Raw genomic sequence first — 27,575 nt, 5'->3', positions numbered from 1 at the left:
GTGTGTGTAGGTGTGTGTTTGTTCTAAGATTAACAGTTAGCCTTTATGCATATTAAGACTTCTTTACATTTAGATTGTACTTTATACTATGTACAATTCTTTCAAATGTTCCATGGATTTTAGCTGTTTTTGTAGGCGTGAAAATATTAAATATTGTAAATATTCTGTAAATTCCACCGTTCTCTCATACCAATATTCTGATATTTACTATTTGAATTGTCCATCATATTAAATGTGAGAGGTGGAGGATGGAGAGTGGAGGGTGGAGAACTCTCTCCTGTGGTCCATCTTCTCCGCCTGAACCACCAAATCAATGCAGAATAAAGTGGCTTTGTCTGTTTGAGTCTCTATATTCATTAGAGGTTTTTTTCTTTTTTCTCTCCCTCTATGCCAATCTGGTCGGTCAGGTTTAGTGAGATTTCAGCAGGACCGGTTTATCCAGGGAGAACTGGTGTTTGTGCTTTCAGCCAGAGAACTGCACCGACCTGTTCTCCTCCGTGTGATGCAGGTGGAGGAAGGGGGGGGGGGGGGGGGGGGTGGAGAAGGGCGGATGGTGGGTGAGGTGGGGGGGGGGGGGGGTAGAAAGACTCCTCCTAACCGCTCCTCTCCTTTCGTTGTTTTGTTTGTTCTTAATCCCGTTCCCTCCGACCGTGCTGTCAGACGTGTCTTGCGAGGAAGCGGGGCTGAGGGTCTGAACGTGGAGCTTCAGCAGGGGGGCGTGATCGGCAGACACCCGGCCTGGGGTCAGCACAGGGCCAGCGTGAGTGCAGTCTGCGTCGACTAAGGAGGCAAGTAGAGGAACAGAGCTGTTATTCTGCTGTGTGTGTGTGTGTGTGTGTGTGTGTGTGTGTGTGTGTGTGTGTGTGTGTGCTCTTTTCCAATTTATGTTGATTGTTTTGCCAAAAATATAACTTGTAACGTTCATGCCATGAAAATGTTGAAATGAATTGGATTGAGAATGAGACAGAGAGAGAGAGAGAGAGAGAGAGAGAGAGAGAGAGAGAGAGAGAGAGAGAGAGAGAGAGAGAGAGAGAGATAGAACGAGGCCTCCACCCTGTAGATATTCTAATCAGACACTGTGTCTGTGAGTGGTGGGAAGGCGTAATTGCAGTAAGGGCTCAAACCACAAACCTGCTTTCCCTGTATCATGCACGATATTAGCCACCTATGTCTGGTTGGTTGTGCTGTACCTGAACTGCAACGTAGGCAAGGAATAAACACACAAAAACAATCTTACACAAAGTGTGTGTAATATGACACACAAAGCCCTTTTGTTAGCTAGCAGTCATGATTTCTGGACTCGTCATGTAGCGTGTGTCTGATTTCGCGGGGGCACCGCATGACGATGGTGTCGTTGAATGGGAATGTTTTTGTCTAATCTTTCCTCTTCAAGACATTTGGAACATCTCTGGTCAAGCTGTCTTCTTGTCTAATTGTGTGAGTGCATCAGTCTTTGCTGCCAGTGCTATGCAGGGCAGATTCGTGGTCATGATTGTGAGTCCCATATGTAAGATATCCAGTACACAGTTCCGGTTGAAAATACACAAAAGTATATCCTCAAAATGTATGTACTTGTGGTACAATGGCACAATGTACATCAATGTGCGCATGAACACTTCTGATACGCATTTGCTGACTGTTTGTGCATTCACGCATGTGTGTGTGTGTGTGTTCACATGCGCGTGCACATGGGCATGTGTGCATGCATGTGCGTGTGTGTGCGATGAGTCTGTTCTCGAGCTCGAAGAGGCAGGTTGCCTCTTGCTCTCACCCTGTAACTTGGCACACGGGCTGACATATCCCAACACGCCGGCACACGGAGGGAGTGGGGCAGACGTGATGTAGCAGGACCAGCTCGTCCCCTTAACTCACGCCGTACAGGAGCGCTGGACAGAAAGACACACCTCCTCTGAGCACTTTCAGCAGGCTGTTGTTTTTTACCTTGATTTCTACCAAGGTCGCTTCATTTTCATATGCAAGGCACAAAATATGAAAGAAATAGCTTGTTTCTGGACCTGGGCCAGTGGAAAGCAAAGGTTCAGAGGTTAAGAGGCGTCGATGGGAAGTGCAAAGTTGTATTTATTTTACAAGATCGAGGGTGGAAGTCCTGTGTGGGGGACACACCCCTGCTAGAGAGCTGTGAGTGGAGTATTGGCAGCTGGTTCATTTGCTCTGGTGCCAAACAGCGTGCTCACAGGACAGGGGCATCATGGGATACGCCCTGCGGAAGGCCCTACGCACTGCGCTGCCCGCACCGCTTAGATGGGCGCCCACGGCAAATGCTCGTTCAGTATTAACACCTCCACCTCCACTCGTTCAGTATTAACACCTCCACCTCCTCTCGTTCAGTATTAACACCTCCACCTCCACTCGTTCAGTATTAACACCTCCACCTCCACTCGTTCAGTATTAACACCTCCACCTCCTCTCGTTCAGTATTAACACCTCCACCTCCTCTCGTACAGTATTAACACCTTCACCTCCACTCGCTCAGTATTAACACCTCCACTTCCTCTCGTACAGTATTAACACCTTCACCTCCACTCGCTCAGTATTAACACCTCCACCTCCTCTCGTTCAGTATTAACACCTCCATCTCCTCTCGTACAGTATTAACACCTTCACCTCCACTCGCTCAGTATTAACACCTCCACCTCCACTCGCTCAGTATTAACACCTCCACCTCCACTCGTTCAGTATTAACACCTCCACCTCCACTAGTTCAGTATTAACACCTCCACCTCCTCTCGTTCAGTATTAACACCTCCACCTCCACTCGTTCAGTATTAACACCTCCACCTCCTCTCGTTCAGTATTAACACCTCCACCTCCACTCGTTCAGTATTAACACCTCCACCTCCTCTCGTTCAGTATTAACACCTTCACCTCCTCTCGTTCAGTATTAACACCTCCACCTCCTCTCGTTCAGTATTAACACCTCCACCTCCTCTCGTTCAGTATTAACACCTCCACCGAGCCAATTCAGTCTGGTCTTCTAGAGCTGCTGTCCCCTCCATGTTTGTCATTTCCTTCCTTTAAAACACCTGAGTCATGGCAGACTGGATATTTATCCTGTGAGTGAGAGTGATTGTGTGGGCCAGGGATGATCCAAACCTGTGGCCAGAACTGACCTAGGAACAGCTCTTTTGGAAGCAAATGGGCCCGGCTTCATGTTCAGGGTGGCAGAGGAGATTAAACTTTGCCAGTGATGCTTCAGCTGGCACACACACACACACACACACACACACACACACACACACACACACACACACACACACACACACACACTTTTGCTCTTTGTGTGTTTGGATTTCAGAGCAACAGTGTCAGCATAACTGGATGTGTCTGATCAGGCCGTTATTATTAGGAGACCAAATGCTGTTTGTTAAGTAATCCGATCCGATTTTTACAATTGGAAATTCCCAAACCACATTAGCATTCCAACTAAATGTGAAAGTACAGCGTGGAAACGGTCATTTGCAGAGAGGAGGAGATTCCAATCTACTGGCAATGTGTTACGGAATGACAGGGGTCTGGCAGCATGCCTATTTAATCCCTGGTTTTGCATTGCTGATATAAGAGTGTCATTAGTGTGGGTACTTTAAATATATGTCAAATCCTTTCACATGTAAACACAAGGCAGTGCTCACCCTCCCTCTTCCTCTTGCTTTACTGTTTCCCATTTCTCCCTCTGATATATAGACACAAAATACGCATGCACATACGTGCACACTCATGCACACACACATACTCGCATGCACAAATAAAGCTATACCTGCAGCATTGTGGCAGAACCAGTCTAACCAGGACAGGTCGTAATTGTTCCCAATATCTCCGCTCTGACGTTTGCTCTACTGTGCCAGGGACACAGATCAACTTGAAGGTCACGGTGCAGCTCCTGAGGGTGTGCGATGTGTCCTGTTGATTGTTTGCGGACGTACGCGCGCCGTGGTCCCGATTAAGAGGGGCAGATCTCGCTAGCCGCTCCAGAATTTATCTGCGAACAACGGCGTGCTGGCTGCGTGCCGATGGTTGTACTGTCTCACGTAGTTTTTGGGCCATCTGGACTTCAACGCTCAGAACTTCAGCTCCTCTCGTGATGAGGAAGTAAAGGTAGCAGAATATTGCAATTTCATTTCTGTCTTGATTTATCTGTGTAGTGTTTTTACATGTGCTGTCACAAAGCAGCTTTAGAGAACTGATTTATACACTGAATCCAGGTCCAGACTCCTAAAGACTGAGCTGAGGTGATAGTGTGAAGGATGAACTCCCTAAGAGCAAGAACTCTTGAGAAGAATGTGTCCTGAATACTATATAGGACATCAATATTAAAACACCTCTCACTCGGCCCGGTGATCTTCCCACCTCTCTTACTCCCTCTCTCCCACTCTCTCCCTCATTCTCCATCACCCCATCTCTCTCCCTCACTCTTTCACCCTATCTCCTTTGCCTCTTCTTCTCTTTCTGCTTGCGTTCAGCAGGCCTTACTGGGATCGTCATGCTTTGCTAAAGTATTGCCAAAGCATATTTGAAATGCCACAAACATTAACACTAATTTAATGTCAGGGATCGGTTTCATAAAAAGAAAAAAAAGATTTGGGCGTATCACAGAACAATTTAAAGAAACTCTCTCTCTCTCTCTCTCTCTCTCTCTCTCTCTCTCTCTCTCTCTCTCTCTTGTTCTCCCTCCCTTTCCACGTAGAGGGAGGATGGCGGTGGAGCGCTTTACTGAGCTCCTGCACAAGCTGAAGGAGGTCCATGAGCAGGAGTTGGAAGGTAAGCCTGGACTCCCCCCAGTACTCCCAGTACTCCCAGTACTCCCACTCCTCGTGCCACACCTCTGCTCCCCACGTGTCTTCCAACCTCACACAGCAGCAGCTGGTTAACAGCATAATAGTCAGTTTGATTTGAGAAGTGTTTGAAGAAGGGGTTTTTTTTTTTGCCTGATCTGCAACGTGCTTTGTTGGCATTTTTGTTTGTTTTCTCTTGTCCAATAGGATGGCAGGAGAAGGTACTGGAACTGACCAATAAGAAGAACTGGTGAGTCTCAAACTGCCTTGAGATTAATTTGACCTAATCAGTCAAATTTTCATCAGCTTTGATTTATGATCTATAATCCATTAATGCTGGTTCCCATTTCATTTGAATTGTCCTTTAGGGGCTTATCAGATCAACATGAGGTCAAAGAAAGGGTAAGGTTATGGTTGGAACCAGGATAGGATTAGGATCAAGGTTAGGTCTTAGAGGAGCCTAAACTCAGGATTAGCTGGAGTGTGAGATTAAGGCCAAAGAATAATAGAGCAGACTGATTTGTTTTATTTGTGGCTGTGCAAGACTTCATCAAAGAGCTGAGACTTCTTTATCTTTGACAAGCACACAGCCAGTTGTATCTCAGAGACACTGAACTTTACGTTTCAGCGATGCAAAGAGACTGGAGGAACTGTACAACCGCAACCAGCAGCTGAGGGAGCAACAGAGAGTCCTCATGGAAAACATTAAACAGTTGGAGAACATGTATGTGCATGCGTGTGTGTGTGTGTGTGTGTGTGTGTGTGTGTGTGTGTGTGTGTGTGTGTGTGTGTGTGTGTGTGTGTTTGTGTGTGTGTGTGCGCGCACGTGTGTGTGTGTGTGTGTGTGTGTGTGTGTGCGCACGCACTCGTGTGTCTCTCTCTGTGTGTGTGTGTGTGTGTGTGTGTGTGTGTGTGTGTGTGTCTGTCAGTCTTTCTGTTGCTTGAATTTCCATAACTTCATCTATGAATGCATGTAATATTGTGTGTGTGTGTGTCTGTCAGTCTTTCTGTTGCTTGAATTTCCATAACTGCATCTATGAATGCATGTAATATTGTGTGTGTGTGTGTGTGTGTGTGTGTGTGTGTGTGTGTGTGTGTGTGTGTGTGTGTGTGTGTGTGTGTGTGTGTGTGTGTGTGTGTGTGTGTGTGCTTTCACAGGTTGCGAGCAGGGTTGTGTGATAGGTGTACAGTCACTCAGGAGGTAGACAAGAAAAGACAGCAAGAGTATGAGAGTGCCCAGCTCCAGAGTCTGCAACACATCTCCATATTAAGTAGGCTATAAAATACTCTCAAACACATAGGCTGTACTAATACTACCAAGCACATATAGTGGGCTATAAAATACTCCCTAACACATATAATAGGCTATACAAATTCTCTTTCACACATATAAGAGGGCTATACAAATACTCTCTCACATGTATGAGTAGGCTATACAAATACTGTCACACATACAGGACTTTGGGAAATAGCAATTGACAGCTAGGTACCATAACTACTAAAACTACAAAACTGTACTCTTTAATACTGTACTCTGTAAAACTGTACTCTGTAATACTGTAAAACTGTACTCTGTTGTGCGTCTGACAGTTAATTGATAAATGCTAATTGAGTTATATTTGACTTATTTACCTGTTTGTTTAATTACCAAGAACCAGGGGCGAGGCTAGGGTATTTTTAGTGGTGCTAGAGCACCACCGTGAAGTTGCTTAGCACCCCCTGGCTCAACACATTTTTTAAATATTATATTATGCAAAAAACTTGCTCTGCACCTGCGCAATACTTTGGTATTGTGCCTCTGTGAGCACTGGGGGCTGGGCACCCCTAAAGACCAGATCCTAAAATCGCCCCTGCCAAGAACAATGGGCATTTAGTTACTACTCACTAAAGACTTCACGAGTTATTGAGTAGGCCCATCTGGCTCTCAAGTGTCTTTTCTTCATCATGTAGCTTCTCTAAATGTCTCCCCCATGTTGCTGTGCTGTCTGTCTCCCCCGCTGCAGTGGCCGAGATCAGCGCCCTGATGAAGGAGAATAGTCGGCTGAGAGCGGAGCTGAAGAGCGTCGGTCGACGCATAGAGTGAGTGGCGATCCAACCCGTAGCGCATCTCACTGGCGCCCCCGTGTGGCTACTCATTTGTAAATGGTTATGTAATGTCAGCTTACTGCTGGCTGGTATTATCATTCTTTTCTTTTTGTGTTGGCCCAAGTTCTAGATCAAACTGTGGCTCTGAATTGCTCTTTCGTCTTTTTTTATCCTATGTTTGTCCCAGTGGTCATATTTTGCGCTTTTCTTGATCTTTTAGAGAGCGGAATGGCGACTCTGAAGAAGCAGGCACTCCAGAGGTCAAGCACTTACCTGACCCCGCAGGCTCCACTTTCACCCTGGTGACCTCGGCGCTGAAGCCCGAACAACCAACACCTGGGGGCGCCTTTGTGCAAACTGCCACTGTGAAGAGTGAGAGTGAACATAGTCAGTGTGCAGAACCCCTGCCTGAGAGAGAGGAAATATCAGGTGCCTATTCTAGTCAGATGATATGAGACACAATGTATCAATTCAGCCTGCTAATTTTCCTATTTTCCTTATATCCCCCCCCCCCTGTTTTTCCTGTTTGTTTGTTTCAAAAAGTATCAGACAGCAAACGGTTACAAGACTGGCGTGGGTCACACCCTTTTGTAAGTGACCTTTCAGTGTTAACATGTGATCCACGTTAACTGGTCACTTTAATTATGCCACATTTTTTTGCATATTCATATGCGCAATGCTAATTGCATGCTAATTTCCATATTAGGAATCGAGCAAGGTGTCAGCGCTCACTGCTAGTGGAGCAAACCTGGCAGCATGGCGGGACAGGAGGTCAGATCCAGTCGTAGCAGTTAACCGAGCGCCGTAGAAGACCACACATAGCCTGCCTGACATAGCCTGCCCACCAACTAATTCTTGGCCTCCTCTCTCCCCAGAGCGGCTAGTGCGGACTCTTTGCTCTCTCCCACATCTCCGTCTCTTCCCCCTCACCTCCGTCTGCTAAGGAACAGCCCCTTTATCTCCCCCAGTTCCTCTGGGGAACGCCACGCCCTCATATCTACCCCCTTACGGCCCCATCCGATCAAGACGGCCCCTCCCACCCTCCGCTGGCCACTCCCCGAACACTCTGATTGGGTAACGGTGGGGGCCGGTGACAGGAGGGGTGGGGATAGCGGTGGAGGTGGTGGCATCATCGTCCAGCCAAACCTCAACCAAGACTCCGCCATGCTGCGTTTCCCCAGCCTGCTTTCATCACCCGGCCGCCTCGAGTCTAACCGGCACGCCCGGGCGTTCACCCACCTGCCGCCCTCGTGGGAACAGCCTATCGGTCAGGAGCGGAAAAGTCTCTCCGAGCTGGTGGATAGCAATGACAGAAGTAAGCCCGCGTCGGTTATATCGCCGCCCTGCTGGAAGAGCTCTGCAGTGCAGCCCAAGCAGATTTTTGAAGACAATGTGAAAGAGAAGGTTGAAGAAGATGCCCCTCTAGATCTATCCAACGCCGCAGGCTCGAAAACCAAAGAAACAGAGATGGCACATCAGTGTGGGAGCGAGGTAGCTTCGTCATCATCTTCGTCACCTGATGCTCCACTCTCTTCACCATGTTCTGCTCGGTACGGCTCCAGCCCACAGAGTGACCCTCAGGCAGGAGATCCCAAACCACAGGTGCTGAGAAGATATCACTTGTCAAGTACTTCCGAGAATATCAGTATACAGTATGTTATGCTGTACATGGAGTAGGCTGCAGAGAGCCTTTCCGGGAGTGGGTATGGAAGGGGATGTGGTTATGTGGGGGTGTGAGGATGTTGTGACTGGCTTGCGTGCTCGCGTGTGTGTCCTCGTGCGTGTGTTTGTGTTTGCGTGAGTAATGGATGTTGTGTTTGAGCCACCATTCTTAAATAGGTCTCTAACCTTCTAAGAATAAAAAGTCATGGTTTCTTTCATAAATTCGCAACAGAATGAGATACGGGAAAAACCAAAAGAGGAGCACGACGAGGAAAACGAGAATAACCAGAGTGCTGATTGTGAGAATCAGAAGACCCCCACTCTGACCATTTCACTCCGCCCAGGCAGGGACCCTCAAAACCCAATCATTCAAATCAGAATATAATCTATACCAGCCACACGTGCCTCTGATTTTAGCATTCTCCCAATAAATCATGTGTTTCTGTTCATCCTTACAGTTGTCATCCTGGAGTCTCTAAAATCCCGACAGCAGGTAACCCCTCACCTGACACAGATAGCCACCTCAGGCTAACATCAACATGGTGTTGTCTGAGGCTCCAGGCCTTTGAAAGTGTGTTTCTGTAATGTGCCACCTGTCCTTCACTGAGGCAGACAGAAGCGGACGCTGGTTCAGGTGATGGCTCCCAGGAGGGCCAAGAGGAAGGAGACAGTGGCCGCAGCACGATAAGAAAGAGAGCCGGCTACGCTCCTGAAGGTGAGGGTCACTGCTGTCCCTCCATCATGACCTCCTTTATTCATCTCACCATCCAAGTAGCTTCAGTTCAGTATAGGATTTGAAGAGAGCTTATTTGCAATAAACGTTGCAACCAGACGCGGGCAAAAATACAATGTGCGTCCTGCTATGAACTGCAAGTAAATCTTCTAAAACCATATGCAATGTTAAAAATGTGTTTCATTACGATGCATGTAATAATACTTGGATAATAAAAAATAATAATTGAATTTGTAAACATTTTGATTATCTTATAAACCAAGCAGACAGTTTAAGCAGACCATTACTTAGACACCATTATTTACAGGCACCAGGAACCAATCCCGGTGGTCCTTAGGAGATTTGTACAAACTAATATCATGACGTCTCTCTGTCAAGCGGCTGTGTAAATCTACTCGTTCACACACAGCTGGCTGGTAGTTCAAACAAAGCGTTCTGAACTGAACCAGGAGTCTACAGTGTCTACAGGCTGTTGGTATCTGCCCTTCCTCTCATTGGCAGAGGTGAATGTTCTGAGGTTATGAAGCGATTATAAACTGCCAATGCTCTGCAGAATTTTTTTTTTATCACTTCTTGAAAAGTTTTAGTGAAACCCAATCAGTGTAGATAGAATTGTGGAAGTGTGACTAACTAAATTCATTGAATCCAGTATGCTGAACTGTAGCAGCTCCTATCATCGGTCCGGGACTTTTATTTACATTGAAGAGTGTGGTAGAAAATAATTAAGGATATGGTCAAGGCTGGTCACGTGGAATATCCATCCTTTCCTCCATCCATCCTTTCCTCCATCCATTCATTCATCATAATTCATTCATTATAACATTTTCTTCCTCTTGCTGTGGTTTGGGATGGTTTCCTGGCACAGCTGGTCCACGACATCTACTGAAAGAGAAGAGAATGAGGGTGACGGTCATACCCGAGGAACCCAGGCATGAAGACGCAGAGCAGGGCTGAATCAAGGTCTCTCTTTCTCTTTGTGTCCATCACGTTCTAAAATAACTTCATTACGCTTCTCTTTGTGAGTTTTGCTGAGTCAGTAGTCATTACACGAGTGTATGTGCTTCTCACCACACAGCAGTTCACCTGATATTAACATTTTGCTTTAATGTCTTACAGACACCAAATGGAACACATTAATCACAGTGCGTCAACCTGGTTGCCTGCTGTCTTCTCATTCTGGGTCCATGCATCAAAAGTGCATCTGATTCTGCATTCTAGATTCCGGGCAGACCTGTAGGTCTACCTAGACACCTAATAGTATATGTGTCATGTGACAGGTAGAGCCCCCACCACACAGGAAAGAAACCAGCATCTAATCTTAGCACTTAAGAGTTTCTGAAGGAGACCGAGACTGCCTGACAAACAGGTTCCTCTTTGGTGAAGCACTCGGTGTCTACCACATGCTTTTTCCATCTCCCTTCGGCTGGACCAAACAAGAAGTGAATGTTTGACCTGTCCTGAGGCTGTGACAAAACGTGACATATAACTGGATATGTTTTTTCCTCACTCTCTCTCTCTCTCTCTCTCTCACCCCCCCCTCTCTCTCTCTCTCTCTGTGTTTTTCATTTTACATGACCTTTGATTCCACTGCCCCTCTTTCTCCTCTTGAGTCAGTTTCCACTATGTTTAGTTGCTCTTCTCCACAGAAGTTCTCACTGTAAGATCTTTAGGCTATTTTTGTCCAAGTCAATTTTAAGATCTTCATTTTGTAAATGTGATAAAACTGAGCACCCTCCACTTCCCCTTTTTGTGTGTGTGTGTGTGTGTGTGTGTGTGTGTGTGTGTGTGTGTGTGTGTGTGTGTGTGTGTGTGTGTGTGTGTGTGTGTGTGTGTGTGTGTGAGAGAGAGCCAAAACAGAACTCATGTTTGGTAAGAGTGAATTTTCCACTAGTTGTAGGCATTTTATGCTCAGAACTGCAGAGGAGTGAAAGTGACAATGTACAAAGCTTTTCAATAAATATTTGACATTTTCTCATTCACTGCCATACTCTCACTGCCATACTCTCACTGACATACTCTCACTGCCATACTCTCACTGCCATACTCTCACTGACATACTCTCACTGCCATACTCTCACTGCCATACCCTCACAGTAAACTATCACTGTCAACTCACTAAGAGAATTCTTTCATAGATCCTTCCATCCGATACACGCAGCAGCTAAAAGCATTGACAGCGTGTTGGTGTTTGGAAATGCCAGCCTTTTTACCAGTGTATGTTGAAATAAATCGGAGTGAATGATTTTCATGCAGATACTGTATTACTTCCATACAGGGATGAGGCATTGCGCTGTGGACACATTTCCTCTCATGGGGTGTACGTACAGGAAACTATTTTATAAGACATACTGAGATGTTCCAGCACGCTTTCACAATATGTGAAATGTTAGCAGATTAGGATGATAATACTAACAGTGCCTTATAATGTATTCAGCATCACCCAGGGACTTAAGGACTGGCATCATAGTGACTTTTTCAGCAGTGTGCTCTTTCCTGCTGTGACAATATGTTTCTAATTTGATGTTATTTAATTTGTAAAATCAAAATTGCAACGAAATTGTGCGATTTGCTTACTGTGTAATATACGTTACGTTTTATGTAAATAACTTGCTGCAAAATTATTTAAAATGTATTCGTTTCTGAACCGTTCATAAGATTTAAAAATGTATCGATTAATCACATATTTTGTTTCTCAAACATCAACTTCGATACTGCGCATCGCTGTCTAGAAACACTTCATGTGATTGTAAGGCTCAGATACTGCAAACATTGTTTAACGTCTTGGCCTCTACAGAAGTGAAAAACGAGCTCAAACCACAAACTTTAGCGCAGTGGCGCACAAACAACCCAAATACGCATCACAGGACTTGAGACAGATTACAAATAAATAAATAAACAAATAGATCATGGAGCAAGGATAACGTCAGCACTTTAATATTCCCACAGACCTTGACTACATACGCACATCAAAACACATGTCTGCACAGCACCCACCGCACAGCCCTCCTGACAGGCAGTTTCACTAACGCACAGACGAGGATGCAAACGTCCCCGTGCGACCAGCAGGTGCGCGCGCGCCCAGCTGTTCCTCGCGCTAACGCAGCACGCGCTGACGAGTAAACACAACGGGACGTAGCGGTCCAGCAGAGATAAACCCTTAGTCCACTAACCCTAAAACTCACGTCTGGCTCGGGTTTATTGAGGTTCCCCATGTTCATGTTACATGTTCATATTGGTCTATAAGTAGACCGTTCTAGCTAACGACCGTTGTAGACTTAATTCAGTAGTTTACTTTTTTATTGTAATGTTTATTTAGTCTTGCCATTTTAACTAGTTATAAGAAAACTGAGATTTTCAAACTGTAGACTAATCTTGACCTAGTTCTTCTCCACTTTTATTACATGGCAAAAGAGTCTGTATACCGTTGATTAAGATTTAAAATGACGTCTCTGTGCGCTTTATGTATATGGTTTAATGATCAGCGTTTAGGAGTGCAACTTCCTCCCGCTCTTAGTGACATTTGTACAGGCCTGCACTGTGAGAATGAACTCTCTGTGTTGACATGGAGAGTTCAAATAATACATAATCGCTAGTGTGTAAAAAACTGGCCCGACTGAAGAGACCTCTATGGTGTGTGTGTGTGTGTGTGTGTGTGTGTGTGTGTGTGTGTGTGTGTGTGTGTGTGTGTGTGCGCGTGTGTGTTTGTGTGTGTGTGTCTGTGTGTCTGTGTGTGTGTGTGTGTGTGTGTGTGTGTGTGAGAGAGAGAGAGAGAGAGAGAGAGAGAGAGAGAGAGAGAGAGAGAGAGAGAGAGAGAGAGATGGAGCCATTCGTGATCTCTTAATTTACCAGTGGACAGATAGACAGCTTTAGAGCACAGAGAACACTTGTAGCCAAATTCATTTTACTCCTTTATCACTGTCGTGAACACACCCCACATCTCACTCACAAGCAAATAGTTGTTAAGTTGGATATGTGGATAACTGCCTGTCCTCCCGCGACACTCACTGTGTGCAACATTGGTTTCATTATTTTACTTTCATTATGTATTATGTATTCATTATGTGTATTACTAATATTGTACCTAAGTCTCTTGGTGTTATTGTTATTGCTGCTGCTACTAAATACAACATTTTATATTTCAAGAAACGACGCTTGCACTCTGAGGGAAAACAAAAGTACATTCAAGGCTCTCGCATGACTGGCTGTTGGTTCAGTACTTCCTCCTGAAGGCAGACACTACCTCTCACAATCACTCATAACACAAGTGCCAGAGATGGAGGAGCCGGCGTAAGACCAGGGGCATATGTGAATAAAACATTCTCACCTCATCTTCCTACTACTGCGGATTACATTTTTGTTGGCGATTATTTGGAACTGAATTGGTAAGGACACTCAATTTATTTTTGCTCCTGACTATAGTTAATACGACGGGGAGAACGGTTTGAAGTCTAGTACATCTACTCGCGGCATATTGTAACAGACTAACATAACGTGTTTTCTATGGGGCATATAAATAATATGATGTAACTCTACGTAATTTTCATTTGGTGTTTTCAGCGGAGGATACACTCGCTAGAGATTTTACGTAGTACACATTAGGTCACTGGTAAATGCGATTAATTAATGTAATTGTGTCACCTGCCAAATTCATTAACGGGCATTTTTTTTATCCTTTTCATTTTAATCTTTATAATGAGTGATTTTATTTGTATTTAACACAATGTAATACATTTGCCCGTCAATGCCCATTTAATGCAACAAATTTCTCAAACATAAGCAAATTTAACCGGAAGTTCTACTATTTCTAATACTGGTATGGAGCGTTGAGCAATGTAAAAAGTTGTGCGTTATACCGAGGTGAGGTTCAAACTGAAAGTGCTGAACTATACAGTTACAGGCAGTATCCCAAACTCTCTCCAGAATACAGCTTGTCTACATTTACCCCGCTATTCCTGAAGTGGTGAGTTTTTTGATAAGGTAAGTCTCACTGAGGTGATTTACATGCATAATGTAATATTTGTTCAGGGTGGCACTGGAAAGCAAGAACTCTTACCTGGAAGACAGACTGTTTGGTTCTGAACGGGTTTCTCATTCTCTTAGGCACAGAACATGACCCTTCCAGAAGGCTAAGACCGTTCTTAAATACAGTTTTTAAATTTTTTAAGTATCTGTCAATATGGGGATTAAGTGTACATTATGACTGAGAGGAAGACCCTACTAAGCTACGTATCACTTACTGGTTTTGCAAACAAACGGCTCTACCAGTGGACTGCACCCAGTAATCCCCATGTCTTCCAAACTCAGGGTTAGCCAGCTGTCAACTAGAGCTCTCGCACTGGCACTTCAAACAGCTGCCTGACTTTACGGGGTGCTAACCGGGACTTCAAACCACTTCATTTGCTTCTAATTACTGAGCCAGCACAAACCCACAAGATGCAAATGGTCACATAATGGCAGCCATCAGGGCGTTGCCCTCTGCTGCTGCTGGGGTGCCATCAGAGCACGTTCTCGTGAGCCTGGCGCCGTGAAGATACATCAGGGAGGGTGAGAACACAAGATGGCGAGGCTGTTGGCACCTCTCAGTTACCTCTATCTGGTGGTACCGGTGAAGCCCAGAGGAGGCTCCAGACAGAGCGGTGCTGTAATAAGAGATGAGTGAAAGAGGAACAGACAGCAACAGAAAGAGGAAGCAGGCTTTCGATTTGCCTTTATTCCACTCCAGTAACCTTCCAGTCATACAGGGAAGCTCTCGGTGCCAGTGTCTGGGTTTTAATGCAGCCCCAATGTGTGGCGCGATCATGTCCATTGAGCTGCTGTGCATCCTGTCTCTGGAGAGCATTGACCTCCAGATAAATCTTCCTTACAGCGATCCTTCCATTTGGGAAAGCCCAGGTGGCAAGGCTGGCACACATTTCCTCCTTTGCAACCAGCTGCTCGTGGTGTCTTATGTTTCCGATAAGTTTTCCCTCAAGGTGAGAGATGCTGAGTCTCCAGTTTTCCTTTGGAAAACCAACAGAGGTGAAAACCACATGAGCGTTCCCTCCATGAAGCGGCTAAAGGAACTCAATTGAAGGATCATTTTCCCAAATTCCTCTCTTCCTGAAACGTTGAACACACATTTGAATCCTCTTCTGCATGCACCTAGACTGGTGGTAAATCAGTTAGTCATTATGTTACAGAGGAAAGTCTAGGCATCTGGAATGCAATACAGTTGCATTATCAGTTTACTAAACAGCTGTTGTAGATTTAAGTGGACGCCTCCGTGTCAACAGAGAGGTGCCATAAAGCATGAGAGCTGTTAAATATGGTTTGTCGGTGTTTCCTTCTCTTGCAGTGTTAGAGGTTGTGGTTTGACTTCATGGTGTGATGATGTACAGTTTTTCTGAGTAGTTTGGGTGGCCACTGTCTTATTCTCACCACCGATGTCCCACATCACCCAACCAGCTGTCAGTGGAGTTAAGATGTCCACATGCATCTTGTGGACCTCTGTAACGTCTTGCTGCTTAGACAAAAGGAGCCTTACAGAATGAGACTATGAGAATTTAAGCCCATGAAAAAAACAATAGGTGTTTACTTATCTAATATTAAAAATATCCATGTCTTCTGAGGACGAGGATGTCATGTACATACTTTCAGAGGTTTCCCTCGTTTAAAAAAAAAGCTCATGCATGTATGAGGTGCCTGATAGTCCTTAATAATAAAACAAATATTTTGACTGTATCTGAAATGGCACACGTGTCTGTGTTAAAGTATGTAAAGTATGCCTTCTGTAGCTGCGCAGAATATACAATGAGTTTGTGTCATGGTCATTGCTTGACATATCTTCAAGGAAGAAGATTGGAATATACTGTATATTGTATTGGCACTGAGCTCACATTAGAAGTACAATGATGAGTTGTACATTAGTACATTAGCTGCATTAGGATGTATTCTTGTCTGTATTCAACAAGAGACATAGACATCCTTATCTACTCTCAAGGAAAAAAAGGTTTGTACTCAGTTTCACTGGTTGGGAAAAACAATGGAAGAATAGTTTCGCTTTGTCAAAGTTAAACTCTTAGCAGTTCCAAGAAGTTCACCATCAGACTTGTACCAGCTCTGAACTTCAGCCCTTCATCAACTGGTAAGCAGCGTCTAGATGTGTGAACAAAACTAAACTTAAACTTGTGAGATGGAAAGAACGTGTATGTGTGAAGAGAGAGAGAGAGAGAGAGACATTACTGCTTCATGCTTCTGAACCTGACATGATAAACATGCTGTTTAAACGACTGGGGACATCGCAGATGGCGGCTTAACTCCTGTAAAACTCCAGGGCCGTTTTCACTGCTTTGTTACTGCCGCACTTTTTAGAAGCACTGAGAAGTTGTAGCCTGAAAACAACACTTAGCGAAATCACCATTTTTATTTCTTCAAAAACTGAGATGTGAAAGGCAGTGCTGCTTGTGGACGGTCTCCACGTGCTCTACGATCTCCGCGTGCTGCATCAACAAGAATGTGACCCTGGGAAGGCTGTGCCAGGGCTGCACTTCTGAACACTCCTGTGATCGGCTCCGACGCCACAAACATTTGTTTCAGTGGTAGAGGACATGCTGCGATGTCCGATGTTTTAGTTTCACACATTTTGCCACTGATGGTGTTGACACTGCCATGTCTGAAAATGTTCGTCTCATGCTATCTGCTGGCTTCTGCTTTTCCTCTTATGTGAAATGCGTGGTCCTCATGCAGACGTTCCAAAATGCAAATGCAAAAATGTTCATTTTGAAATGATACCGTTAATACCGACACAGACCCCATGATACTATTTTTATTTTGAAGTCATTTGGATGGATATCCACATAAGACAGCTCAGTCTGTGGAGGGCATGTGAATTCAAAAGGACACTCTTCTGTTGTACCCTTGCTGTACTTTTTTCAGAAATGCCACCTTAGAGAAGAATTTACTGCTTGCTAACCGTGAGTGAGTGAGTGAGAGTTACAACCCATTTCCTCTTAAGTGCTTGGTGTCTAACCCTCATCATTTAAGAGGCTTACAGCTCTTACAGCTGCATTTTAAAATCTACAACACGTTGAAAACACCATGTGTCTGAAAAGAATATCGAGGACGATATTTAGAATCCTCACTCATGTGTTAATGCGTTTCCTTACAGGCTTTAACATGGGCTGTGTAGGAACCAAGTCGCCCCAGGATTCAGGATGCAAAGAGGTGGGCAATGACATCACAGGAAACTACAACCAGACGCCTCACTACGTCAAGGATCCTACCAGCAAGGCTGTAAGCGCACTTCCAGGACGGGCCTTCCTAGGCCTGAAATAGAAAGGTTGCAGAAAGAAGAAGTTTCTAGGGACTTTTTCTTAATCTTGCGCCTTTCTCAAAAGTTGCCGATTGCATGTTGATGTAGCCATTATTTTGCAAGGTCACTGGAACTGTTTGGCACATTCAGCGTTCGTGTGCATGCTTCCTCTTTGCTAGTAGCTTGTCAGTAGTTCAGATCACTGAAGGACACTCTGGTCTTCTTAGAGACCTGCACATTCTTTAATTCTATAGCAACACCCATTCGGTATCCTACTAGATGCAAAACAGTGGTAGTGCTGGAAATGATCAGATTAATACGCTTTATTTAGATATCACCTTTTGTGCATTAATGCAGCTCAAATTGCTTCACGGAGGATACAACCACATGAAAAAAAAGTATAGTAATACTATACTAATATCTAATAAATTATAAAAGAACAGCGATAATAATAGTGTAACGCAGATCGCGCTGCAGAACTAGGAGGCAGACACAAACGCTGAGGAGAGCGAGATTTATTAAAGGGATTTCCATAATCCAAGTCATAATCACAGGCAGGGGTCATAACGGGCGAGCCATCCATGTATGACAAATACATGGGCATACTGACGTAAGGAACTAAACAAGACACTAAGACACCGAACGAATACTTTAAAAAAAACACGGGCAGAACGTAGAACAAACGAAACAACCAGGAAACAGAAACACAGAGTGACTGGGCAGCGAAAATGAGAAGTACTTACAGAACTGGGAACACAGAATAAGGACACTGGAATCAATGCATGAAAACAATAACCGACATCAGACTATGGAAACACGGGGACTATAAAGCACAATGCTAACAAAGACTAACAAGACACAGGTGGGAACACTGACGACAGGGGTGTGACTGACAGAGGGAACTATGACAACGGATAACGAGGCGGGATAAATATGCAAAGGAAAACATAAGCACGTATAACAGGGAACCAGAGTGACAGCTAGGAGAGGGGGGCGTGGCCCTACGTGACAAATAGACATTTAAAATAAATAAAAAATAAAACCAAAAAGTAATTAAAACTACTAATTAAAAAATAAATGCTGTGATACGAATCTTGAAAATGAAAACTATTTTTTAAGTGTTTTTCTTAAAATGATGACGTTGCCTGTCTGTCTTGGTAATTCAATCCTTTTCTGTGTGTGTATAAAAGGCATCGCCACATCTTTTCTTGACTTGTTAAAAGTAGACATGTGCTACAGAAAAAACACAAACACTTGCCCTTAATCTCTGGCTGGGTTTGTGTACACATCAAAACTGCAGCTCTGAATCAGTCATAAAGCAGACATGCCACCTGAAGTGTGTAACATTTAGGGGAGCTGGGTATAGCAGGTAATAGTTTATCACTACTGCCTTACAACAATCTAACCATATGATAAGATCTGCAGAAATCATAAATGATTATGGGCCTATATACTGCACCTTGGTTATAATAAAATTCCCTTTATACAGTAATGTTTTTTCATATTTGACCCATTAATGATGCTCATGCAAAACCATGTTTTTATGTGAGCTTCACTTTAAATGGACTTGGTGTTTGGCAAGTCCTCTGTCTCATGGGTGGACACCCACGGCTAGACGTGTCTTAGGGGCGTGTCTTAGGGGCGCGTCTTAGGGGCGTGTCTTAGGAAAGTGTCTTAGGGGCGTGTCTTAGGGACGTGTCTTAGGCGTGTGACTTAGAGGCATGTCTTAGGGACGTGTCTTAGGGATGTGTCTTGGGGACGTGTCTTAGGGACATGCATGTCTCCCAGGGCGTTTCAGGGCTCCTTGTGGAACACTGATGTACTTCAGCACAGAGAATAACATGGCGAGAGTAGAACTCAAACTGGGTAATCAGAAGAAAGTGGGCCGCGAGAACCTCTCTGGAACCTCGGTCACATGATCCCTGAGATGGGCTGTTCTGGCTTATTCATACTTCAACAAACCAGAAGTGTCCCAGAAAGTGCTCAATGTGCTAGTAGTTCATCTTTTCTACTCTTTGGAGGAAGTTCACTTAAAGTCCCACTCCTAGAAGAGTGAGGTCATGAGGGCATGAGGAGAGGTATTTGTCAGTCACATGCATCCTTTCAATCTGTTTAGGATGAAGAATGTTACATAGGAAAACTGAATCTATAACACTAGTTTGCTCCTGAGGTCTCTGGGATGCTTTAGATGTGAGTCCATTTATTTTATTGCAAGAGATCATTTACTTGCAAGACAATAGAAAGTTGTATGTGTGTAAGTGCCCTCTGCTGTCTGCTAGTATTGTATGTATAATGTAACATCTGCTAGTAGTTGTATCACATAAGATCTGCTAGTGTTGTATCACGTAACATCTGCTAGTGTTGTATCACATAACATCTGCTCTTGCCATATCACGTAACATCTGCCAGCATTGAGAACTTGGGTTCAGTATAGCTCGGGCATCCCCTATGTTACTGGTGGTGAGGTTCAGAAAAGTTGAAATTCTCACACTAGGTGTAATGCACAGAGAGTTGCAAACAAGACATTTTCAGCCCTGGTCTTGTGACCACTTCTGTCTCATTTACAAACGAGCCACCTTAGTTTCACGTCTGAATACCTAGCTCAAAGGACCTTTACGCTGTATTACCTTTTCATGTTCATTTTTAAGTGAATTCTTGGCACTGAACCAGAATTTGTGGATGATGTCTAGGAAATATTAAAACGTTTTTCTCTGGAAGTCTCCAGGGCAACTTCCTTTTAATTCAGGAAACACTGAACATTACTGTTGCTATACTGTAAAACCACTATGATTTCTCATTTGCATTTCATAGTTTGTATAATTTATCCATGACAGCAACTCTAAACACAAAGATATTGTTGCAGCATGTACATTTTTGACCTTCCATAGCAGATCCTGTGTAGAATAAAGTTCCTGTGTTCACATTTTAAGTGCATTGATGGAGATTAAAAATATAAGCCTAAAATAATGGATGAGTTCTATGTTGAAATGTTTTAGGCATTATGCCAAAGCAATAAACAAGTCAATTGATGATCACTGTAATTCTTGAAGATGTTTTAACTGCATTTCTACAGAAATGCCACACCACATGTGGCACATGATCTAACGGGGAAATATGATTGTGCAGATTCAGCCATTTACTGAGACTGCATTTGTATTATTTCATTTTTCTATGCTGGAAGAGTTTGTGGCCCTTTGGTTGTGTGAGCAAATGAAACTGAGCAGTGAAATAGTTTCTCTCCTTCTCCACAGAACAGAAACAACTCCAGCCTTCCTGCATCCAGCACAGATGGTGAGAGATATTTTGCTGTATCCTCTGTTGGTTGAGGGCTGTTCTGTGGTAATTCTGAAAAACCCTATAAAAAACATATATGAATTTTTACACTTATTGCAGAAAAAGCATCACACTCATTCACGTATGAATGTGGTTGTACAGCATGTGAGCTGTAGTAAAGTTCCACTGAGGTTTAATAATGCTCTAAAGTGGCTTCCTGCTTATAAAAAGGGAAGCTTAGGGTTTGTGCTGCCGAGCTATTAATAAAATAGTTTCCTACTCTGGTGTTTTGCAGAACATATGCAGACACTAACCATTTTATATATCGTGATGTGGGGGCTAAATCTGGTAGCTTGCCGTTCATAAGAGATTTATGTTAAGCTCCTGTAATATGCTATCTATCAATTAGATGCTCTGTTTGTTTTTGGATTTGTGAAAATATATGAATTTCACAGAAATTCACAGAATTTATGACTAGACTACATCAGATTGTTGTAAGCGGAAACCAGCAAACTGAAAACATCCCATGTTTGTCAGGTGGAGAGAACATGGCAATCGCTCTGTACGATTATGAAGCCCTGCATGAGGGAGACCTTGGCTTCAAAAAAGGAGACAAGATTAAAATCTTACAGGAGTGAGTGGCACACACGCATTCACACCCACACACCCCCATACACAGATATATACCACCTACACACACCCACTCACGCAAGAACATTCACTCGCACATGCACACACACACACACGTTCACACATATGCACATGCACACACACATACAACACTTCCTAGACATCAGTTCATATATGAATAATTCTCTCTTCTCAATGTCCATCCCTATAGGTCAGGAGAATGGTGGAAGGCAATGTTGGTGAGCACTGGTCAGGAAGGTTTCATCCCCAGTAACTATGTAGCTAAAGACACCCTTCAAACTGAAGAGTGAGTATGCAGTTTAGACCCTGTTGTGTACAATACAAAACATATCAAGCTAGTACCTAAAGACTAAAAAAACTTACAGTGAATACCACCCATTTAAAATATTAGTGATTGTTATTTGTAGAATTTTGGCAATATGTTGATAGCAGGGGTGATCGTTTTTTTGTGGGTATTAAGAATAATTTCATGCTGGCCTAATAGGCTATAAGTCCAGAGGTAAGAAGTGAGAATCAGTGAGTATGGTGTCTTGGGGTGAGAATCAGTGAGTATGATGTCTTGGAGTGAGAATCAGTGAGTATGGTGGTGTCTTGGGGTGGGAATCAGTGAGTATGGTGTCTTGGGGTGAGAATCAGTGAGTATGGTAGTGTCTTGGGGTGAGAATCAGTGAGTATGGTGTCTTGGGGTGAGAATCAGTGAGTATGGTAGTGTCTTGGGGTGAGAATCAGTGAGTATGGTAGTGTCTTGGGGTGAGAATCAGTGAGTATGGTAGTGTCTTGGGGTGAGAATCAGTGAGTATGGTATCTTTCAGGTGGTTCTTCAAAGGCGTGAGCAGGAAAGACGCTGAAAGACAGCTGCTGGCTCCGGGAAATAAAACTGGCTCCTACATGATCCGGGACAGTGAGACCACCAAAGGTGAGGTCCCTGCCCCACTAGTTCAAGAATGGGAAACATACAAGTATTTAGAATCCTTTTGGTTTCAGATCTGAAGTCATACAAAAAAAGAACTATCACTTCATCTTTCTGTAATCAGATAAAAATGAGCACGGAACATTCTTTTACATCACTTTGATATCTTCTCTTTACTATAATTACTGAGTAGACTGCTGGTATTTTGCCATCATGGTTCTCAAATCCGAGTTTAGATGCAAACTTTACTTGAGGTGTAGATGAATTGAGGATTACTGAGGCCTATGTGAAGTCATGAAGTGATGTGTACTCTACATCCTGGGCACACAGGAAGCTATTCGTTGTCTGTGAGGGACTCGGACCATCAGTCCGGTGACACGGTGAAGCATTACAAGATCCGCACACTGGACAATGGAGGATTCTACATCTCACCACGCATCACCTTCAGCAGCCTGCAGGAGCTGGTCACCCATTACAAGAGTAAGACATAGTGCGGGCCATATCTCACACACACACACACAAAAACACACACACGCGCACACATGCACACACACACACACACACACACACACACACACACACACACACACACTAACACACACACACACACACTAAAACACACACATGCACACACACACACGGGCACACACACACTAACACACACACACACACACACACACACACACTAAAACACACACATGCACACACACACACACGGACACACACACTAAAACACACACACACGCACAAACACACGTGTGTGCATACACACACACACAAACACACGTGCGTGCGTGCATACACACACACGCCCACACACTAAAACACACACACATGCAGACATAAAGAGAGAGACTCTAATATATACATACATAGTATTTATACTTACAGTATTTATATATACATATGTACATATATAGCATTTTGGTTTCTGATATATCTGTGTGTGTGTCAGAAACCAAAATGCTTTCACTTTGGAAACAGATGTTACAGTAAACTCTTTATCTCAGTTTAAGTCGAGACTCAAAACACATCTTTTCAGAACTGTTTATAATCTCTGATGCTAAATGCTCTTTTAAATTATGTCTTATTTACTGATTCTACGCATTTGTAGTATATTGTTTGTTTATTTTATTATGGTTGTGTATTACCTCTTTTATGTAAGGTGACCTTGAGTGTTTAGAAAGGCGCCACCAAATAAAATGTATTATTATTATTATTATTATTATTAAATGTGTACTTCCAACCACACAGTATATACCATTCATAAAATAGGATGTGAATTACTGTAAAAAAAAATATATATATACATTTGCCACCCACTGAATTTCAGGATGTGCATATTTTCTGTTGACATTTCTTGAAAATCGTAAGATTCTCTATGGTAGTGCCTTTCAATGAGCTTTATTCTAACTCCTTTCTAAATGTATTCCATTCTAGCAATACTTAACGCCTCTTGAGAGACACTGCCCCTGTGAGATATGCACAGAGATAAAGGGATAAACATGCAACAAAAAAAAACACACAGTCACAACTGTGTAGCTGTGAGAATGTGACCTGCAGCGTCATGTGGTTCCCCGCATTGTTTCATCTCTTTACTCGAGATACTTCCCTGTCGTTCTGTCCCTTTACTGTAAGACAAGTAGTAACTCTTCAAAGACTGGAAAGCTTGTGATTTTTCACAACTAGAGGACCTTCTTACAGGCTCTCCATCAAAGCAGTGGGCGGGCTAGCTGGCCCAGCGCGGTAACACACGAGCGCGAGCTCTTCCTGCCTCTCTAGTGGCTCTTGGCTGCAGTGTGTCTCTACCCTTGTGTCCTCAGAACAGGGAGACGGCCTGTGTCAGGCTCTCACTAACCCCTGCATCAGTGCCAAACCCCAGAAGCCGTGGGAGAAGGACGCCTGGGAGATCCCGCGCGAGTCCCTGAAGCTGGACAAGCGGCTAGGCGCCGGCCAGTTCGGAGAGGTCTGGATGGGTAAGACCCGTTCACTGCGGAAGGGCGCAGTCGTGTCGTAACGCAGGACGGTACTTTCAAACCCATCTGGTGGTGAAGTGTAATGGGTTTGCACCACTTTCTGGTTGAATTGCTTCCGCTTGGCCTCTCCCTTTCAGCCACGTACAACAAGCACACCAAGGTGGCCGTGAAGACCATGAAGCCAGGCAGCATGTCTGTGGAGGCATTCCTGATGGAGGCCAACCTGATGAAGAGCCTTCAACACGATAAGCTGGTCCGTCTCAATGCTGTGGTTACCAAGGAGGAACCCATCTACATTATCACAGAATACATGGAGAAAGGTGTGTGTGTGTGTGTGTGTGTGTGTTTGTGTGTGTGTGTGTGTGTGTGTGTGTGTGTGTGTGTGTGTGTGTGTGTGTGTGTGTGTGTGTGTGTGTGTGTGTGTGTGTGAAGGTGAAGAGGAGGAATGAACTGATCTGAATGAGGGTCTGTAACTGTAGAGTTCTACAGATATGCTAAATGATACACAGGACCAGAAACTCAGGTGTGATAATTATCACACCTGTGTTTCTGGTCCTGTATCATTTAGCATATCTGTAGATCTCTATATAATGGATTGCTCTGTTGGAAATGCGTAATGTGATATAAGGAGTAAAAATCACACCCAACAGACTTCAGGGTGGCCCATGCTGAAACAAACCCACAATGCCTGTACCAGGAGTGACTAACTGACCTAATGAAAGCAAATCTGACCCTAAAGACTCACTCTAACCAAACTCCCCTGACTGACCACAGCACTTGACACAAAACAGCTGCCCACCCTACATGGTGTACAGTGGCACAGAACACAGTGTAGACTACACACTATATCTCAAGGTTCGACACGTCAGCCGTAGCTCAGGCAGAACACTCATGGGCTTGTTTCTCTGGACCTTACGAGGCGACGGAGAAACTGAGTGGCCGATTACCTATTAGCCACAGCCAACCATACACAACATCCTGGTTTTGGCCTGGAGCTATTGAAATGAAAATGTATAGTGAAATGTTGAAATCTGAAGTAAATACAATTATTGAAAATGATATTCTTATACAGGTAGTTTACTGGACTTCATCAAGAGTGATGAAGGTAATCGTGTTCAGCTCCCCAAGCTGATTGATTTCTCTGCACAGGTGAGTCTGCTGGAGGGTAGGGTGTGTGTGTGTGTATGTGTGTGTGTGTGTGTGTGTGTGTGTGTGTGTGTGTGTGTGTGTGTGTGTGTGTGTGTGTGTGTGTGTGTGTGTGTGTGAGAGAGAGAGAGAGAGAGTGTGTGCATGTGTGCGCGTGTCCGTGCAGGGTGTGTGTAACGGCTTGTGCAGCGGTACGAACACCTTTGATGTACAAAGCAGGTTTGTCCTGTTAGTATTTGAATGTCAATATTCAAATCAGTAGGTGGCTCTGCATGTGTGTCTGTGTGTGTCCAATAGTGCATGTGGCCTCATGCAGCCGTGGGAGTAGTTACAGCCACAATGACCACAATTTATACTCACAACCAGTTCAACAATCTGTACCTCCATTAACTAATATTCAGTAAATTATTATCTTAACTGCTCTCTTAAATGCAAAGTGTCAATTATCTCTGCTATGCTAGGAAAATAATAATTAAATTATTATTAACTTCTTTTAAAATCCTTTTAAATTATTAGAAGGTGTTATCTAAATAATTGTTATAAATGAATAATTCTTCATGAATGAGAAAGATTAAAACATAAATTAATGTCAAACAAGGTAAATCTGTCCTGCTCCAGATACTCCACTTAGCCTGAATGGCCTGCAGTTGATATCTAAAATATAAAGGCAAATGTCATGTCAGAGTCTCGGGGAGTGCACAAGTCATGAACAAGTCATTCCTCATTGCAAAGAAAAAATACCATTAAAGCTACATTTTTGCCTCATGTTGATCCCTTATCCTGCCTCCAGATAGCTGAGGGCATGGCCTACATCGAACGAAAGAACTACATCCACAGAGACCTGCGTGCTGCAAACATCCTGGTCAATAAGTGTCTGGTGTGCAAAATAGCTGACTTTGGTCTTGCTCGCATCATAGAGGACAACGAATATACAGCAAGAGAAGGTGAGTGTCTGCACGGCTCTGAATTGTTGAACTGCTGCACCTCACCATGTGACCACAAGAGGGCAGTATATTTCACTCTGTGTATTCTCCTGTGCAAGGCGCCAAATTCCCCATTAAGTGGACCGCGCCAGAGGCCATTAATTACGGTTCCTTCACCATCAAATCAGACGTTTGGTCCTTCGGTATCCTGCTCACCGAGATCATCAGCTACGGCCGCACGCCGTACCCCGGTGAGGCCGGCTCTAACGAGCACACTCTTTTGTCTCGTAGATCGATGGATATTGATGTGGGATGGCCCTTTAACATCGCGTGTCACCATGTGCTTTTGTGTAATGTCCAGGCATGACGAACCCGGAGGTGATCCGCTCCCTGGAGAGGGGTTACCGCATGCAGCGCCTGGACTCCTGCCCCCAGGAACTGTACGACATCATGTTGGAGTGCTGGAAGAACAAACCTGAAGACCGTCCCACCTTCGAGTACCTTCAGAGCGTACTGGAGGACTTCTACACGGCTACAGAGAGCCAGTACCAACAGCAGCCCTGAGCCCCCCCCCCCCCCCCCACCCCACCACACACACACACACACACACACACACACACACACACACACACACACACCTTAAATGAATATATAATATAGGCACATAAGCACACATGCGTTCACGTCCACGAAACAGTCCAAATGCGTCCTGTCAATAAAAGTGTATTTTCTGATAATTTTATAAGAATGTATCCTTTCACCTTACACTGACTGTTGCATTTAGTTAACATGTATAAATGATGTGTGAGCAAGGTTATAGTGCTGTTTTCGATCTCTTAATGTGTTTGGTGAGGTTGATTTCTGTTTTACCATTTTGTCCTTTCTTTGTCAGTTTTTTTAAACTTAAAATTTAGAAAGCCTTGCATCATTCTGTAATATCATGGATGGAGTGAGAAAAGAGAATAGTTTGGGTATAGGAATTGAGACAGTTGGTATGATAATCAAATGAACTTACAGAGCCTATATTAGGTTCAAACAACCCCAGGGTCCCTTTTCAGCATACATTCAAACTTCTCTACCTAGTTCTCAATACGTTCTATGGGTAACTGTAAAAATCACCTTTATATTGAGGAAAC

At 44.0% G+C, this 27,575-nt stretch overlaps 2 protein-coding genes and 1 long non-coding RNA gene across 14 annotated transcripts; 2 read left to right on the top strand and 1 right to left on the bottom strand.

The window, feature by feature from the left end:
• Positions 1-640: 640 nt before the first annotated feature.
• On the bottom strand, positions 641-14,616 carry LOC143485013 (uncharacterized). Of its 6 annotated transcripts, XR_013122770.1 has the most exons (8): positions 14,324-14,616; positions 9,043-10,149; positions 8,392-8,480; positions 7,149-7,238; positions 6,676-6,810; positions 1,772-1,886; positions 1,132-1,195; positions 642-780 (listed from the first exon to the last, which is right to left on the bottom strand). It is a non-coding gene; the product is annotated as an uncharacterized LOC143485013 (long non-coding RNA). The 6 variants fall into 6 exon arrangements; XR_013122768.1 differs by having other exon boundaries at positions 7,149-8,480; XR_013122772.1 differs by lacking the exon at positions 6,676-6,810.
• Positions 648-11,522, top strand: rbbp8l (retinoblastoma binding protein 8-like). Its single transcript, XM_076984122.1, has 15 exons — positions 648-788; positions 4,703-4,776; positions 4,998-5,040; positions 5,419-5,514; positions 5,949-6,061; positions 6,794-6,869; positions 7,096-7,304; positions 7,419-7,465; positions 7,582-7,646; positions 7,751-8,477; positions 8,770-8,881; positions 8,996-9,030; positions 9,150-9,252; positions 10,136-10,230; positions 10,387-11,522. The coding sequence occupies exons 2-14, from the start codon at positions 4,710-4,712 to the stop codon at positions 10,222-10,224; spliced, it is 1,782 nt and encodes a 593-aa protein (XP_076840237.1). The 5' UTR covers positions 648-788; positions 4,703-4,709; the 3' UTR covers positions 10,225-10,230; positions 10,387-11,522.
• On the top strand, positions 13,142-27,060 carry hck (HCK proto-oncogene, Src family tyrosine kinase). Of its 7 annotated transcripts, none has more exons than XM_076984130.1 (14): positions 13,142-13,652; positions 14,162-14,247; positions 17,417-17,472; positions 20,812-20,851; positions 21,371-21,467; positions 21,675-21,770; positions 22,297-22,400; positions 22,725-22,874; positions 24,218-24,370; positions 24,508-24,690; positions 25,443-25,519; positions 26,307-26,460; positions 26,559-26,690; positions 26,801-27,060. In XM_076984130.1, the coding sequence occupies exons 3-14, from the start codon at positions 17,425-17,427 to the stop codon at positions 27,001-27,003; spliced, it is 1,437 nt and encodes a 478-aa protein (XP_076840245.1). In that variant the 5' UTR covers positions 13,142-13,652; positions 14,162-14,247; positions 17,417-17,424; the 3' UTR covers positions 27,004-27,060. The 7 variants fall into 7 exon arrangements, with proteins under 7 accessions (XP_076840245.1, XP_076840244.1, XP_076840243.1 ...); XM_076984128.1 differs by having other exon boundaries at positions 13,143-13,652; positions 14,191-14,247; positions 17,417-17,541; XM_076984127.1 differs by having other exon boundaries at positions 13,143-13,652; positions 17,417-17,541.
• Positions 27,061-27,575: the final 515 nt, after the last annotated feature.

The sequence above is a fragment of the Brachyhypopomus gauderio genome, chromosome 21 (genome assembly GCF_052324685.1).
Source record: "Brachyhypopomus gauderio isolate BG-103 chromosome 21, BGAUD_0.2, whole genome shotgun sequence".
NCBI classification, from domain to species: Eukaryota; Metazoa; Chordata; class Actinopteri; order Gymnotiformes; family Hypopomidae; genus Brachyhypopomus; species Brachyhypopomus gauderio.
Note: the sequence above shows the minus strand (reverse complement) of the source record. Positions and strands in the feature narration are given on the sequence as shown.